At 49.3% G+C, this 16,641-nt stretch overlaps 4 protein-coding genes across 4 annotated transcripts; 2 read left to right on the forward strand and 2 right to left on the reverse strand.

Moving 5' to 3' along the window:
- Positions 1–1,496: 1,496 nt before the first annotated feature.
- On the forward strand, positions 1,497–5,984 carry F5J12DRAFT_40085 (uncharacterized protein). Its single transcript, XM_051739244.1, has 10 exons — positions 1,497–1,584; positions 1,643–2,544; positions 2,635–2,823; positions 2,881–3,030; positions 3,082–3,195; positions 3,263–3,382; positions 3,429–3,597; positions 3,652–3,851; positions 3,904–4,048; positions 4,098–5,984. Exons 1-10 carry the CDS (start codon positions 1,578–1,580, stop codon positions 5,813–5,815), a joined length of 3,714 nt encoding a protein of 1,237 aa, XP_051601082.1. The 5' UTR covers positions 1,497–1,577; the 3' UTR covers positions 5,816–5,984.
- A 605-nt stretch (positions 5,985–6,589) lies between these two features.
- Positions 6,590–8,493, reverse strand: F5J12DRAFT_40152 (uncharacterized protein). Its single transcript, XM_051739248.1, has 2 exons — positions 6,864–8,493; positions 6,590–6,804 (listed from the first exon to the last, which is right to left on the reverse strand). Exon 1 carries the CDS (start codon positions 8,169–8,171, stop codon positions 6,900–6,902), a length of 1,272 nt encoding a protein of 423 aa, XP_051601083.1. The 5' UTR covers positions 8,172–8,493; the 3' UTR covers positions 6,590–6,804; positions 6,864–6,899.
- On the forward strand, positions 7,918–9,417 carry F5J12DRAFT_823799 (uncharacterized protein). Its single transcript, XM_051745412.1, has 7 exons — positions 7,918–8,180; positions 8,239–8,254; positions 8,278–8,279; positions 8,310–8,490; positions 8,541–8,754; positions 8,821–9,107; positions 9,174–9,417. The coding sequence occupies exons 4-6, from the start codon at positions 8,402–8,404 to the stop codon at positions 8,989–8,991; spliced, it is 474 nt and encodes a 157-aa protein (XP_051601084.1). The 5' UTR covers positions 7,918–8,180; positions 8,239–8,254; positions 8,278–8,279; positions 8,310–8,401; the 3' UTR covers positions 8,992–9,107; positions 9,174–9,417.
- A 59-nt stretch (positions 9,418–9,476) lies between these two features.
- Positions 9,477–10,908, reverse strand: F5J12DRAFT_891593 (uncharacterized protein; the record flags this gene model as incomplete). The annotated part of the gene is made up of 4 exons (XM_051747504.1): positions 9,477–9,775; positions 10,502–10,523; positions 10,581–10,652; positions 10,693–10,908. 4 exons carry the CDS (start codon positions 10,906–10,908, stop codon positions 9,477–9,479), a joined length of 609 nt encoding a protein of 202 aa, XP_051601085.1.
- Positions 10,909–16,641: the final 5,733 nt, after the last annotated feature.

Consider the following 16,641-nt stretch of genomic DNA (forward strand, 5'->3'; position numbering starts at 1 on the left):
TGATTGCATCCATGATGAGTATGACATGCATCTTGCCTTTTTACTGCAAGACCCAGCAGAAGATGTCCCCCCTTCTCCCTCTCCTCCATCAGAGCCCCATTCATGAAGCTTTTATTAACTTCACTGAGAGGATGAATGGGTGGGAGACACAATCACCTATGCTCCCATTACCCTACAGACCCCCAACACCCTAGCCCTTTGACATCTGACTCATGCCATCCTTTTCTGGAATTAATACTTCCCCATCTGGAAACACTGTCCATCTGTCATCCAATCTGTTGGTCCAGTGGTGTCTCTGCCCAGATCTGACTTGCATTGCCATCACCTAATGTGATATCAGTGCACTTACTCAGATTCTGACATTATTTGACTCATACTGTAATATTTTGACTGTCCTTGACTCATTTATTGTCAATACTTACCAATCCTCTATCCTTGCTTACTCATCAGGATTACTCACTGCTTACAGTCCTTACTCATTACTTACCAAGCATTTGTCCCTTGTTTGTCATAAGCTGTGCTCCCTCCACAGTATATAAACCCCCATGTACTTAGCTACAACCCAGTGAATCAGAGGTCACTCAAGCAGTCAGTTCAGTGCATAACTCATTGTTGACAGTTGAGGCTCCATGAAGGGGTCTATCTGTCACCAATCATCATCCTTGGTAGTTGAGGCTTATTCAGAAGGGTCTATCTACCACCATTCATTATCTGCAGTCTAATCCATGCTTAGTCAGCAACTTTGCTTAGTCATCCTTTCACTCCTGTGTAACTCATCATTGACTTGTGCCAGGAGTCCTTTCAGCTGAATACCTTTGCTCCATTCAACATCCCCTTCTCAGTTAGCATCCATTCATCTTCTCCTGTGTAACTCATCAACAACTTGTGCCAGGAGCACCTACCATTGAAGTTCCCCCCACATTAGATTTTTTCTGCCCTTCAGGTTCTGTGGAGGCAAACCACCACTTGCTCATATTTGGCTTTTGTGTTGGTTTTGGTTGGTTTATACTGCCTTTCCACACTTTGACTCACAGCACTTAACTCACTTCCTCTTTTCTCTCTAGCACTGATGACTGCTAATGTCCAGCAGTCCTTCTATGCATGAGGGCTTTAGTCTTCATCTGCATTCATGTTTGATAACAGTGTATGACAGAATACTCATCATCATTTAGTATGCATCCCCATTCCCCCCCCTAGTTGTATTCCTGTCCCCCCCCCCATATATACATCTGCATCTGTATTCACACTACAATAGTATGTAGTAGTATATGTGAATATGGATGTTTGTTTTGTTTGTTATCAGTTCATTATCACTTGCTAGATCTCTCTATTGATAAGCATGCACGCTTTTAGGCGGAGTTTTAATTTTAATCGGAGCGTTAATAGCATTATCTACACATCTACTGTTTCCGAATCACGCGCTTTTTCTGCGGAGTTTGAATCTCCAGTCGGAGCTTTAATGTTCGCTCACAAACGTGTAGCTCATATATTGAGTGCCACGAGTGAGTCTACAATACATCCGCTCGTTTCCCCTCTAAACTTCAAGACAAGCTGTGTTAGCGGGCTCGCCAGCGACGATGACGAGTGCGTTCCAGCAGTCAGAGAGGCAGAGGTGGTCCTACTGACGGTTCGGTTACTTAAGATCAACAGATTGAAATTGTATCTCCGAGTGAGGTATACTCAGTCACATTTGCGGACGAAAGTCAGGTCGTAGGAGGACATTACGATAGTAATATTCGTCGATGGAAGGTTGAAGACGGACAGCAACAATTGCAGGGTCCGGCCATGCAAACAAGTGGCACGGTCAATTCCCTTGTCGTTTCCCAGGACGGCGAGTGGATGGTGTCTGGGGATTGGGGAAAGAAGGCGATCCTCTGGAATGCGACCAGTCATGAAAAAATGTGCGAGCTCGAATGCGCCAACTGGGCGTTGGGAGTCGATATCTCGAGCGACTGTACTAAAATAGCCTCTGCAGCATGGAACAATGTCCATATATTCAGTACATATGGCACTTCCGGTATCCAACCCCTTCCTCCTCTCCCACACTCCGGGATTGTTGGTGCCAAGTTCTCCCCAGATGATAGACGGTTTGCTACCGCCTCGGAGAGTCAAGGTTTCCGTGTCTACAATACCGACAACGGCAATATCTTGTTCGATTCAGGTCAATACGGTTCAACCGGTCGGTCCTCGAGATCTCCGTTGGCCTGGTCATCTGATGGCCAGCAGCTGTTCGTCGCGCCCAGAGGCAAAATCGTCTGTTTCGACCTTTCCAAGTCTTCGACTTCGGAATGGCCGATCCATGAAAACCAATCTCCAGTACATATAGCATCCACCGGCAGATTCATTGCATGTGCCGCGGGCTCATCAGTTTCGCTGTGGGATTGTGTGTCCCACAAGCAGATCGGCGGTAATATCACGCACACTACGGAGGTCAAATGTGTTGCTCTGTCACCAAGCGGGGGCTATCTCGCATGTGGGAATGGCAGGAATATTACAATTCACAACCTCAGGGATATCCTTTCCCCCGAGTATTTCCACCCTGCTGTAAGTGTACATCCACTCATGGAGCTCTCATCGGTAACAATCATTATCCTGCATGACACCTCAATCTGTCACCGGCTCCGCCCTTCCTAGCTTCCGCTCGTACAAATGAGCGGCGAGACCCTCAAGTCATGGACACAGAGCGATCCGACGAACACCGAAATGTTACTTTCAGAGGAGATCGGGAGCACTTCAAGTCCTAGTCACTATATGCTAGCAATCCGCGGTCTTGTAAGAGCACGTTTGAAACATATAGCACCTGCGATAGAAGATGTCAAGGAGGTGAATCTGCTTTAGGCTCTCTACTCCATACGCATATTTGCTCACATGCACCTGAAGTCCCTCCGGGTTCAGACATCACCTTTTGGCCACGTCGCGATGGCGATTGCTCTACTTGGCCAGGGCGACTCAGAGGGTGCATTGTGCACATTCGATCTCGCCTTTCATGATTGCGGGCTGAACGAGATCAAATTTCTTTTACTACTGAAGGTGCGCGAGGTGATCTAGATTGTTATCAGAATTAATCTACGTTCTAATCAGGCTATCCTTGTGTTCGAATCCGGAAATCAAGAAGAGGCAATAACGCGCATAGAGTATCTCGCTACGAGAGCAAACAAGGACGGCGACGACGACGCCACCTACCTTCATACCCAGGTGCGTACCTCACGCATGACGGTCTTGCAAACGTATATGTAAGCATTACTGCTGATATATTCCACAGATCCTTGGAGTTATGTACATGAAAAATGGAAACTATGGACGTGCGATACCAACGATCGAGCGTGCGAAAAGCTTAGCCCCCAGCTATAAACAATGTCCTCCGCTACTGACGATTTCGCTCGTAGGTCTTCTTCCGTCACTACCTATTAATCTAATCATCCATGAAGATTTTTGGGTGGAGTTTCGATGGGCCGGACATTACTTCCCAGCAGCGACTATGTGAAACACTCTATGCTGAAGAACGTGCAGCAGAAGCCATGGAAATTCTCATCAGCATCATTAGGACTTCGGATGAGGAGACCCTGAGGAGCAAAGCAAATGCGGACTGGCTTTCAGGTGCGTCTTGTAGTTGCTAGTCTGGTTGACGTGCACGTCCATATCGATCGTCAGCCTTCACCGAAAAATGCGCTTCCACACTTGAACATGTTGGTAATGAAGCCATCGGATCTGGAGAACATAACGGCGCAGGAACACACTACCCTGCTCCATTGCCCCTGGGTCCTTCAAGTCCCGCAAGTCTGTTTATCAACCGGAGCAGAGCTCGGGTGGCAAGAGGCTTGTGGGAGGACGCACTGCAGGATGCGAACGACGTACGCATGATACCCTTCTTATACGAGTCGGTTCCCTACAATTGCTGTGTAGGCGGTAAAGGTGGATGCCTCCTGCCCTTGGGGCTACGAGGCCAAGCATGCGGCGCTCCATGGAGCGAAGAGGTATGACGAAGCGATTGATGCTTTTGGGTCTATGCTGCAAGTGATCGAAGAGTCCCATGACCCTTCAACCAGGGGTATGTACCTCCTCCATGAATTTAATACTTACCAATGGCGGTTTCACAGAGCTGCGCAAGAGCTATGTTTCTCCATCCGAGACAATCGCCGCTATTGATCCTATCATCCGCCAGATCCTCAAAAGCTGTCCCCTTGTCGTCATCGATGTCACTACCGGTCGCCTTTGTGACGGTCCCGAGCGGATCCGCATCCTCAAGGCTGATCCGTCGTTTAAAGAGCTTGTTTCATCTATGATGAAGGAGGTGGACAACCTGCGGATCCTACGCGTGGTTGCGAAATTTTTCGGATACGTCATGTTCTCTCATGCATGGCAGGGGAACGAGCCATTATTCCAGGACGTCAACGTAGCCAAATCTGTGTGGAACCTCCCCGACATGCCTCTGAACGAGAAGTTGCGCAGTTTTTGCAAGGAGACTCGCAGACTTGGTTATAATTGGGCGTGGTCCGATACGTGTTGTATCGACAAGACTACGAGCTCCATCCTCAATCAATCTCTCACATCTATGTACAAATGGTATGCGAATTCGGCAGCCACGCTCGTATTTCTTGCCGGCGTAGGATATCCGTCCAAGCCTGGAGACCTTACGCATAGTTTATGGATGACACGGGCATGGACTTTACAAGAGCTTCTCGCACCGAAAGTTATGTTTTTCTATGATTCCGAGTGGGAATTATACCTTGGTGATACCAGTGCAAATCACAAGGAATCTCTGGAGATCATGCAAGAGCTGGCAGATGCGATCAAGTTACCCCGTGGAACTATCGTTACGTTCTCCCCAGACGATCTTGGGGTGCACGAGAAACTTCGTCTCGCTTCGACGCGCAGTGCGACGGTCGAGGAAGACGTCGCATACTCTCTTATCGGAATATTCAAGTCCGATATCAGGCCCCACTACGGCGAAGGACCCGATGCTCTCGGACACCTTCTGGAGGAGATTGTGGCCCGCTCTGGCGAGGTTACGGTACTTGCGTGGTCAGGAAAATCATCGACATACAACAGTTGTCTCCCAGCTTCCATTTCTGTTTACCACCAAATTCCTTACAATCCTCCGTCACTCGAAGGGGAAGAAATGGAAGCTCGCGTCTCGAAGTTACGTGACAAGTTGCCCTGGAAAGAAGTACAGAGAATATGCAATAAGATCAACCGTCTGTCCCCTGCCCGTTTTGCAGCCCGACGTCTACATCTTCCATGCATCGTCTTCCCTGTGAAAAGTCTCGAGAAGCCACGCAAAGGAAATGAGAAGTCATATCGTGCTAGGGTATCGGGGCTTGGAACTGTAGTGTTCACAACCGCCGATGATCTCCCGTTGCACGAGCCCAAAAAAATTGTCTTCGCGCATCCGTGGATTCGTCATATCCGGGGCCCGAGTAGTGGGATTCCCTGGGGAGGTGACTCGGAGTCTGATACTGACTCTGAGTCAGATTTGGATGCTGGCCCTGGATCGGACGAAGTTGTGCCATCACAGATTGTCTGGGAGGATGACCCCGAGTCTGGTACTGACACCGACTCGGTTTATCACGACGCTAAATCAGATGTGGTTGGGCCGCCTTCGCCATCACCCATCACCGTGCCTCATGTTGATGACTATACTCGGGCGCTACAGACGATTGCTCGCCTCGGACAGCCGTTCAACGCATTGCTTCTTGTACAGCAGCCGGATGGAGAGTACAAGAGGGTCGCTGCGGAGAACGAAATTGTTGTTTCGGGGCTCGAAACCCACATCACTTGCAAGAACATTCTGGCGAAAGTATTGGAAATCCTTTGACGTGTATGGGGGTTGGGCTCAGCCATTTGTTTTTACGGTTGGTTTGTCTTTCGTTTTGTATCGGTCGTTTTTCTTTTCGTGCTGTTTCTGTTGGTTTACTTGTTATGATAAAGCCTCCGGAAAGTTCAGGATAACACCTACTGGAATTACGTTGGAGATCTGTTCTCACTGATGTGCCATGGACGACGAGAATATCTTATAACTTCTCCGACAACTTTCTAGTCGATCAAATCGACAAGCGGGCGATTTTCTTGCGTACGTGGCTGACGCTTCCCTTTCCCCTTTTTGTACTAATTCCCCTCGTTGGTCGCCTGAGGCCGTAAGTCAGTCCATCATCGTTCGCGTGATGTATAAGACAATTGAGAGGCGAATTTTCACTCAGGTCGTCCATAGATGGCTCGCGGGCATTTGCTACACCGTCCTTTCACTTGAAGAGCCAGATTCCGGAAATTCAGTGATGCTTTCAGCCTTCTCAGCCCCTGGCAATGAGTTGACGACAAGATACGATCGAGGGTGAGACCGCATATCGACCTCACGCGAGGCGTGGTCAATATCCACTGCGGTGAGGTGCCTTGCCAGCTCAACACGGTAGACCGAGGTAGCGAGCTTCAATGTCGTGCTTGGATATAGGATATGTAAAGTTCTAAAGCTGCAAATGTCCCCACAGATTGAGGGGTGCAGCACACAGGGTGGTTGAGATTTTTGAGGCGGTGTTCAAATTAGAGGCCAGCCTCAGCTTGATATTGTCAGACATGGAAAAGAGCTTTTTAAGACCCGTACTAGATAGCGTGCAGGAATTGACTCAACCCCGGATGGACTTATAGCCCAGCTGACCTCACAAGGGATCCTATGCCATTCAGAACCCGAGGACCAATACAACACGAACTCTGACTTTTGGATACTTGGAAGGGAACGTAGCATTCTATGTACCACTTGCCGCCTACGAGGATGCCAAGTTAGATATCCGCAGTCCAGCAAGTTGGCCAACTCTGCGAGGGAAACAACATGTTAACACCAGTACTGAAATACGCAAAGTAGACCTGCTCACCAATGACAGCGAACCTACAGACAAAGAAAGATACAACTAACAAGATACCGCAACACGATCGAACACCACTGACGCACAACAATCCTGCAACGTTTGGTAGAGGGCGTTGGAAGCGTTCAGCATCACCAGATCATCGGTGTCGTGTTCCTGCATGAGTTTGAAATGCAATTTCCGTTTGCCCAAGTTCCTCCGCTTCGTGAACCAAGTTACTATACATTTGAACGACCTGAGTGAACTGAAAGTGAAGTCTCGTATGTCCAGGGTTTCGAGGCATGTCCAGTTATCAAGAGGACTTCGGCCGTCCATACAAGGGGAGAACAGCATCGACACGTAATCCCCTTGAATGTCTGCGTAACGTATACCACGAAATATATGGCAGAGACTCCTGGACAAAAGCAAGGTCTCCTCACTCGCTATTTGAAACCTGGGTAAAGTGAAAGTGAGGCGGGAGACATTGTTGAATTTCGACCAATTTTCGCCAAACTTGGTGGGGATCGGGTCGTCGCAATATGCTGCAGTATAGCAAAAGGACACGAGCTTAGGAGCTATAATAGATTCCAAGAAAGATATAGGAGATCTGACATCCAGCGTGAGGCGCTGAAGCGAAGGAAAGTGCATGCTGTCATTCTTGAACTTCCAGTCACTTGCAATTTCCCTGAGGGACAGCTCCTCTAATGATTCGGCTGCAATAATTTGAGAAACGGATGAGGGTCCGCGCCATCCAAGCAATTCTAGATGCTTGAGGGCAGGGACACATGATTGAATCCTGGGCAGGATATCAACCGACTCCCCTCGTCCATCTATGCTAAGGTACTGCAGAGAAGGAAATTTTACGCGGGAGATTCTGCTGAGGATGTTCTCTGTGTTACCAATAATCTCCAGAGTATGAAAACGGTTCGCATGAGGCAAAACAACTTCTAGTTCTCGCAAGTCATATGCGTCGAGGATGGCGAGGGGGGTTTGACGGCTTCTTGCCAAATGTAACTTCAACGCCGGGCACTTGCGAAGCCAGTAGTATTCCAAGTCGATCTCGCTCCAGATACCAGGAATGTCTATGACTATGGCCCTCCAACGGCGTGAGACTCTAGCCAGACGTTCCCGGTCAAGTTTGATGAGGAGGAATATCTGTATAAGCAACTCGTTTGGAAGGCGATCGATGAACGGGACGGCGCTTGCTTTGATCAGCTCATCGATTACAACTTTCTGGTTTGCTACAGCCTTGCGGACGACCACGATCTCCTGGAGAAGTTCCGACTCCCTGTGTTGCAGGCGAAGGAGCTCGGCTCGTGCATCGCAAAGGCTTTTCATGGTGTGCCACCTGGTATCGATGGAGGTCCAGGAATGAGCAAGGCACGTCTGAACGATTGGATTTTACCTGAGAACGATTGAAATGCTGTGGGGTGGATATGAGTTTCGGACGTGACACAGCCATTCGTGAATTCCTACTATCAGACTGTTATCGACTCGAGGACGTTTGTTGTCTGCGGTTCTGTCAGTTCATTGTAAACCACGGGAAATCTCGCCGGCGACGATCTACAATGCCTCAGCAGGTTGAACATGCGACTGTGATAATGCTCGATGCTATCACTGAACACGACGTTGGCAGGAAGTTGAGAGTTGCGGGCAGGTACACTCCTTACTGCATTACCTGCATCTAATTCACGTCTGCTCCTGCAGGATGTTAACTTATGACCCTGAATCTGCGCTCGTGCTCTTGCACGATGCTTCCAGTGCATTGCTTGTAGACGCGACTCTCTGCCTCGACCTGGAAGCCATGCACTCCGTTTGTAGTCCTCCAAGCGAACGTTCAAAGAATCCCAACGTAGATCACAACTGGGCCTTACAACGCAAAAGCCACGTATGGGTGGTGGGATACCTCGAACGGGCCGAGGTAAGTACCCCTTGCAAATTTCCCTGCCTTACTCCGCTCAACCACCTCCTTCGTTCCCCCATGTAGGATGAGCTCCCTATTCCCATGCTTCCGGCCTACCTACCTGCTCCTGATATCAACCCCTCGATCTTTATTCATGCATTGATCATCTCACCAGCAAAGGATCTCGACATTGTGCGGCTGCGCGCTGCTCTCACAGCGATGGCGGAGGTGCCTCCAACGCCTTACCCAGTTTGAAGTACATAACCGACCCAGATTGTCCGCGGACTTCTTCGAGTCGACCACTATGTGTCCGACACTTGATCGTTTATCTTGACACATCATACTGCAAGTAGCGCATAGGCAATTAGCAGGTGTGAAGGATATGTTCTCGACGGGTTGAAGTTCAACCACTTACATCACTACACGTACGGAGAAAGTCACGCATTCTCCTAGTGCAACTGCTGTGCAGACACCGTATGGGCTCACAACGGAGGCCCTTCTGATCTCATAACCTTCCATTCAAAGCATTTCCAGTCGGGAGTACGACTACTCCGGAGCTCTACAACTAAGGTTTCGCCCCTTGCCTTTTTACTTACTAGCATAGATAGCATAGTCATTACTGGTTAGAGAGTTCGTGGCTTATCCGAAGGCGTCCATTCACTTCCCCTGCTACAGAAGTCATATTTTGCAATCCTGAGTTCTTTAATACTTCATATGCAAACCGACCCACTCGTATCTGGCTAGGTATAGACTTCCACATTATCCACCTTGCAGACGACCCGCTTTGTTGGCTTGTCCGAGCTCGCAACGATGCACACTTCTCCATACAGCTCATCAATCTCGGTTTGAGAGTATCCCGCCGTGACGTACTGTGACCGCGAAGAAGTCATGCTGTCAGCCTTCATCACCTTCGCGAATCGAGGAAGAGGTTTCTCAGCATTAGGGTGCTGTCTCACTCTAGCGACGCCATCGATACTTGCGAACTTTACAAGCTCGGCGGTTTCCTCCACGGCTTCGTTGAAGCCAAATATGCCGTGGGCTATTCCCAGATAGGTCAATCATTACCTCATTGATGTAGTCGTTGTATGACCCCACGTTCCGATAGCATACGAGAACATCCCAAGCCACACCAAGAGGTCAGAGTTCGCCCAAGGGCAGCTTCCTTCCCTTTCAGGCAATTTTCGTAATCGACGCAGTTGGTTTTACAGGATGGCAATGGCGGAGACCAAAAGCGAGGTAACCACTCCTGGGAAGGGCGGTTGGATTTGTCAAGAGCGTGCAGAGCGGAGCAGCCAGCGACAGTGGACTCAGTCTAACCTTGCAAACTTCGGTGGAAGACTTAATTGAATCCCCATAAGAGATTGTCTCTGCGAAAACACTGAAGAATAATATTACCTTGGTGCTACGCTAGGTTGGCATCAGTCAAGATTGAGCATGAACAAGTTCTGCTTTGGCTTGACGGTAGGATTCACTTACCTAGTATCATCAGGAACGGCGAGTCAATCGACCGGTTCCCGTGAATTGTGTCGTATCAGGGAGCGAGTATTGTTCCGCCCGCGACAAGCAAAAGCGCATGGGGCTGGGAGACCAGAGGAGAAATGACCTCGTTAGCCAATACTTGCGGCACCCAAGTAAATCCGCGAGGAGAGCAGACATTGTTCGAATAAGACACCTGTGCGATGGCGGCATGCCAGGCGTGTGTGAAGGTGCCGAGAGGGAGAAGAGATGCGAGCATGATCGTCCTGTGGATCAATGCATGGTTTACCTCCGGTGCCTTTAAAAATGAACTGTAAGTAAACATTGAGCATATAATTTCTGCCATAATATCCCCGCCCCGTTCTCACCTCTGGAAGCAATTTAAAGCGCATAATACTTTGAACCTCATCGCCGAATCCGTGGCGTCCAACTTGTTCGCTCTGTAGCATGCCGTTATAACGATGCTCGTTATTTCGCCACCGTCGTGGCGTCGATGTCTAGCGATACGCCATCGCGAACGAGCTGGTAGAACGCCAATTGTGTAGGATGGAGGGCTAGTTTGAGGAGCAGCGAACCCGCCTCTGTTGTTTGCAGCGCTGCGTGCCCACCGACCTGCGAGGAGAGCGGCGTTATGAGTGGAAGGGTATAGGATCGATGGGGAATAATACGTGGCGGCGACGATCTCGTCGTTGACATCGCGTTGACATCGTTGGTGGAAATTTTCGAAACCAGCCAACAGACCAAGAAGGCCCACGCCCCGCCCTGCGCCTAGCCGAAGCAGTAGGCAGGCTCGTTGAAATGCGGAATTCGTGTATTATGAATTGCGAGAGCCAACCACGAGCTAAAGCTGAGTCCTTACTGCTGGACTGAACTCGATCAATGACTGGGGCCTTCGTCCAAGAGCTATGATCTGATTCTGCGATGTACTACGGCTCCCGCTGCATAGCGAAATCGTTCGTAGACTTGCCATCGACGTTCTCTTCAACGCGAGCATGAAGGAGTCGAATTTCTCGTCATTACATAAGCATTCGATATTGAAGAAGGCGTGACTGCGTATTATGTAAGCATCTAGCCGTGCTCCCGGCCTCCAGCAGTGGCACCTGCAACGTGTCCACAGCAAGTCGACGCTTTCAACACCCGAGTCTGAAAACTGTCTGATTTACACCCCTCAACCTCGAATCCAACCTACAAAGCCTACACAAAATACGACTTTCTCAATGGCTCGCAAGCAGTTGAAGAAACATCGTTTGTTTAGCTCCGAAAGACCCAGCTCGGCCGCAACCGACCTTCCCTCGGTATGCGCCTTATACCTTGCACGCGATGGTATGTATTGATCTCTGTTTCAACAGTCACAGGGAGCGTCTCATCCCTCTGCCGACGTCTCCTCGATGGCTGGACCATCGGCGAATACCCCTCGAAATCTGTTCTCCAGGATGGGACACCTCTTCCATCGGTCGAACCAGACTCGATCAGAGCCTCCCACTACAGAGACAACCGACAACATTGGCAGTCAAGTCAATGTTGCACATCAGGCAATGGTTGACATGAAACCCATCCCCCAAGTATTGCAAACCGCTGTTGGTCTTGTCGGGCAGGCCGATACTGCGGTGACGAATATTCAAAGTATCGAGGCGATTCTCCAGCCTCTCAAATTGTTCAACTCCCTTGCTACCACTCTATCGAATGTAGGCGCTTTAACCTTCCCGTCGCCCGCATGCTCTGATGTAAGTGCACAGGTCCACCCTTATGTCCAGTTTGCACTGGGGATTCTCACCGCTGCTTCTCAAGTACTTTCCCCTTTCTTCTCATGGATCCCTCGCTCATGTAGTCCTTATTAGTTGCTCATCAACCAAGCAAACCTAGACAACGAGGTGTTCGGCCTCCTCAATACCGTAAAGGATCTCTACGAATTTCTTATGGAAAAGGATACCATCAAAAATATGGATAGCATGAAAGAGACGTTACGGAGGATTTCACAGGAGATGAGTGCCGCAGCGCTGTTCGTTGTAAAATATTGCAAAAAGAAGAACATTTGTAGGTCGTATGGTTATGGTCCTCTGATCTGCTTCAGTGTGCTGATGTGATACATCGTCAGTGATAAGAATCGGGGATAGCCTTGTTTCCGACCCGCAGACCGTCGCCCGTGGCCACGTCAAGAATCTGAGCGACCTGATGCAACAATATCGAGATCGCGCGATACGGGACATCCAGGTCAACATATCCCACGTGCTTGAAGATCTGAACTTCGAAGGCATGGCTTACGCAGCTGGTGCAGGCCTGAATACGACCAAGAAATGCCTCGACGGTACCAGGACAGAAATTTTGAAGGATATCATCGACTGGATCACCACAAGTGACGTCAATGCACCTCGTATCTTGTGGCTCCATGGGCAGCCCGGAAGAGGAAAGTCTGCCATTGCCCATACAATCGCATCGTGGATCGAGGATGTGAAAGCGACTGGCACCTGTTTTTGCTTCGCTCGTGACAGGCAGGCCGAACGACGAGAGGAAAAGATTCTGACTACTATCGCCCGTGATCTGGCGGATCGTGATCCTGCATTTCGACGAGCATTGTCGAACGTGGTGTCAAATAACCACTCTCTCAAGACCACATGCGATGTGCTACAACAGTGGAAACGATTCATCTTGGAGCCGCTGTCGAAGATTAATGGAGAGATAGTTGGGAATGTGGTCATGGTAATCGATGCCTTGGATGAAAGTGGGCCGGAGACATCAAGGAGGGAAATCTTGAACCTTCTGAAATCATCAGAAGCTGCGCATCTGCCAGCCAATTTCCGGATCCTTTTGACGTCCAGACCATTACCGGACATTGAACGTGTCATGAGGCATGTTTCACACGTGAAGGCCACCTCACTGGACGACGTCCGTCGGGAGTTGGTGGAACGTGACATCCGGCTATATGTTTCCAAGGAACTTGACCATCTTCCCAGCGTTGGAGCAACAGAAGTCCAGAATGTCGTCAAAAAATCCGATGGTCTATTCGAGTGGGCTCGTCTGGCTTGCGAGTTCATCAGGTCAGGTAAAGCTGGGGAAACTTCGAAAGAACGCTATGACGATCTGATGGCTCTCGAGTCAAAAGGAGGAAGAACACTTCTGGACACGACTTACTTTGAAATCCTGAAGTGGGGCATACCTGATTCTGGGAGAGGCCTGGAACGATATCACTCCGTGATACGGCAAGTCGTGATGACGCTTGAACCTCTTCCTATGGCAGCCTTAAATTTGATGCGTGAAAAATTCCCAAATAAGGAGGACCACTATGACATCTTTCTCATCCTCGAATTCATGTCTCCTGTGCTGGGTGGCATTGTGGACCGCGTCTCTGCTGTGCGGCCCCTTCATGCATCCTTCTATGACTTCCTGATGGATCGTTCACGGAGTGGTATCTACTTCATCGACACCTCCGACACACAACATACAAAAGACCTAGCATTTGCTGCATTGCAGATTCTTCATGACAATCTTCGATTCAACATCTGTGAATTGGAAAGCTCTTATCTTGCCAATGCTGAAGTTGATGATCTGTCGAAGAGAATTGAGGAGAAGATTCCACACCACCTCTCCTACTCCAGTCGATTCTGGGCACAGCATCTGCAGAATACAGGATTTGACTTGGAACTTGCATTGCGAGTGAAGGCTTTTGTTGGAAGTGAAAAAATTATGTTTTGGCTGGAGATAATAAGCTTGCTGGGGGTAGTTGGAAAGGGTTTGAATGCTCTTGCCACTGTTGCAAAATGGCTACATGTGAGTACTTCATGTGCAGTATTTGATGATATCTAACACAACAATGAAGGGCCAAGATGGCTTCAAGGATACATTGGCATTGGTGGAAGATGGAATCAAGTTGGTTCAGAACTTTGGCAATGTGATATTGCACAGCACCCCACACATTTATATCTCAGCATTGCCATTTATGCCTCCAAACGCATTGTTATCAACAATGCTTTTGCCAAAATTCTCAGGTCTGGCTGGAGTTGCTGTAGGAGGGTTGAAAGGGTGGCCAGTTGAACAGCAGCTACTGCATGGCCATACTGCTGGGGTCCAATCAGTAGCATTCTCCCCTGATGGGAAGAGGAGTGTCTCAGGCTCATGGGACAAGACTGTGAGGGTGTGGGATGTTGAGGGAGGTGTGCAGATTGGCAGCCCTCTTGAGGGCCATACAGATGCAGTCTTTTCAGTTGCATTCTCCCCTGATGGGAAGAGGATTGTCTCAGGCTCTGTGGACAAGACTGTGAGGGTGTGGGATGTTGAGGGAGGTGTGCAGAATAACAGCCCTCTTGAGGGCCATACAGATGCAATCTTTTCAGTTGCATTCTCCCCTGATGGGAAGAGGATTGTCTCAGGGTCAAGGGACAACACTGCAAGGGTCTGGGATGTTGAGGGAGGTGTGCAGATTGGCAGCCCTCTTGAGGGCCATACAGATATAGTCCGATCAGTTGCATTCTCCCCTGATGGGAAGGGGATTGTCTCAGGCTCTTTGGACAAGACTGTGAGGGTGTGGGATGTTGAGGGAGGTGTGCAGATTGGCAGTCCTCTTGAGTGCCATACAGATGGTGTCACTTCAGTTGCATTCTCCCCTGATGGGAAGAGGATTGTCTCAGGCTCAAAGGACAGGACTATGAGGGTGTGGGATGTTGAGGGAGGTGTGCAGATTGGCAGCCATCTTGAGGGCCATACTCTTGAAGTCACTTCAGTTGCATTCTCCCCTGATGGGAAGAGGATTGTCTCAGGCTCAAAGGACAGGGCTGTGAGGGTGTGGGATGTCAAGGGAGGTGTGCAGATTGGCAGCCCTCTTAAGGGCCATACAGATGATGTCACTTCAGTTGCATTCTCCCCTGATGGGAAGAGGATTTTCTCAGGCTCATGGGACAAGACTGTGAGGGTGTGGGATGTTGAGGGAGGTGTGCAGATTGGCAGCCCTCTTGAGGGCCATACTTCTTTGATCTATTCAGTTGCATTCTCCCCTGATGGGAAGAGGATTGTCTCAGGCTCTATGGACAAGACTGTGAGGGTGTGGGATATTGAGGGAGGTGTGCAGATTGGCAGTCCTCTTAAGGGCCATACAGATGGAGTCAGTTCAGTGGCATTCTCCCCTGATGGGAAGTGGATTGTCTCAGGCTCTTGGGACAACACTGTGAGGGTGTGGGATGTTGAGAGAGGTGTGCAGATTGGCAGTCCTCTTAAGGGTCATACAGATGGAGTCAGTTCAGTGGCATTCTCCCCTGATGGGAAGTGGATTGTCTCAGGGTCAGGGGACAACACTGTGAGGGTCTGGGATGTTGAGGGAGGTGTGCAGATTGGCAGTCCTCTTGAGGGGCATACAGATGGAGTCTTTTCAGTTGCATTCTCCCCTGATGGGAAGAGGATTGTCTCAGGCTCCTTGGACAAGCAGGTGAGGATGTGGGATGTTGAGGGAGGTGTGCGGATTGGCCACCCTCTTGTGGGCCATATAGATGGTGTCAGTTCAGTTGCATTCTCCCATGATGGGAAGAGGATTGTCTCAGGCTCCTGGGACAACACCATGAGGGTGTGGGATGTTGAGGGAGATGTGCAGATTGGCCACCTTCTTATGGGCCATACAGATGGAGTCATTTCAGTTGCATTCTCCCCTGATGGGAAGAGGATTGTCTCAGGCTCAAAGGACAGGACTGTGAGGGTGTGGGATGTTGAAAGAGGTGTGCAGATTAGCAGCCCTCTTGAGGGCCATACTTCTTTGGTCTATTCAGTTGCACTCTCCTCCGATGGGAAGAGGATTATCTCAGGCTCATGGGACAGGACTGTGAGGGTCTGGGAGAATGACAAGTTGACACTGGTTGCATCCCACCCCTCTAGCATGCTTCATCCATCCCCTCCTGCACATGGTATGTAACTCCACCTTTTATCTATCCTTATTTCACTTAATAAGAAATGCAGATGTCAAGAGATACCCCATTTGCTTTTCATTTGACCCCTCACATGCACTGCATAACAGTAATCCACTTGTTGATGGGTTCATGCACCAGGAGGCTGTGCTGGGCCAAGCAGTCAAGTTACATGATGATGGCTGGATCAGAGGCCCAAAAGGACAACTGCTACTTTGGATCCCCCTAAGACTTCGGAGTCCATTTTACTCAATGTGGACCATAGCAGTCATTCCTAGAGGTTGTTGCACAGAGTTGGACTTGAGTCAGATGGTCCATGGCAAGGAGTGGGGCAAATGTTTCCCTTCCATTGAATGAATGGTGTCTTAAATTGTATTTTGATGTTGTATATATGTATCTGCTGCTGCAATGCCACATATTAGTTCATCCCCCATATTTTTCCAATCATCATTTTACTCTGCTAATTGCACTGATGTCCTCTGCTATCACATTCCACATGTTATCGCAAGAACAAATCACTTCGACAGAAAATCCTGGTCCGTTGAGA

The sequence above is a fragment of the Pisolithus orientalis genome (genome assembly GCF_024613125.1).
Source record: "Pisolithus orientalis strain OTSU chromosome Unknown F5J12scaffold_10, whole genome shotgun sequence".
In the NCBI taxonomy this organism is placed as follows: Eukaryota; Fungi; Basidiomycota; class Agaricomycetes; order Boletales; family Pisolithaceae; genus Pisolithus; species Pisolithus orientalis.

Coding starts and splice junctions, on each gene's coding strand:
- F5J12DRAFT_40085 (XM_051739244.1), top strand. Junction 2,824..2,880: donor CGATAGAAGATGTCAAGGAG/GTGAATCTGCTT, acceptor ATGCACCTGAAG/TCCCTCCGGGTTCAGACATC. Junction 3,196..3,262: donor CCACCTACCTTCATACCCAG/GTGCGTACCTCA, acceptor TATATTCCACAG/ATCCTTGGAGTTATGTACAT.
- F5J12DRAFT_40152 (XM_051739248.1), bottom strand. CDS start 8,171: ATGAAAAGCCTTTGCGATGCACGAGCCGAGCTCCTTCGCCTGCAACAC.
- F5J12DRAFT_823799 (XM_051745412.1), top strand. CDS start 8,402: ATGCCTCAGCAGGTTGAACATGCGACTGTGATAATGCTCGATGCTATC. Junction 8,491..8,540: donor AAGTTGAGAGTTGCGGGCAG/GTACACTCCTTA, acceptor CTGCTCCTGCAG/GATGTTAACTTATGACCCTG. Junction 8,755..8,820: donor GATACCTCGAACGGGCCGAG/GTAAGTACCCCT, acceptor TCCCCCATGTAG/GATGAGCTCCCTATTCCCAT.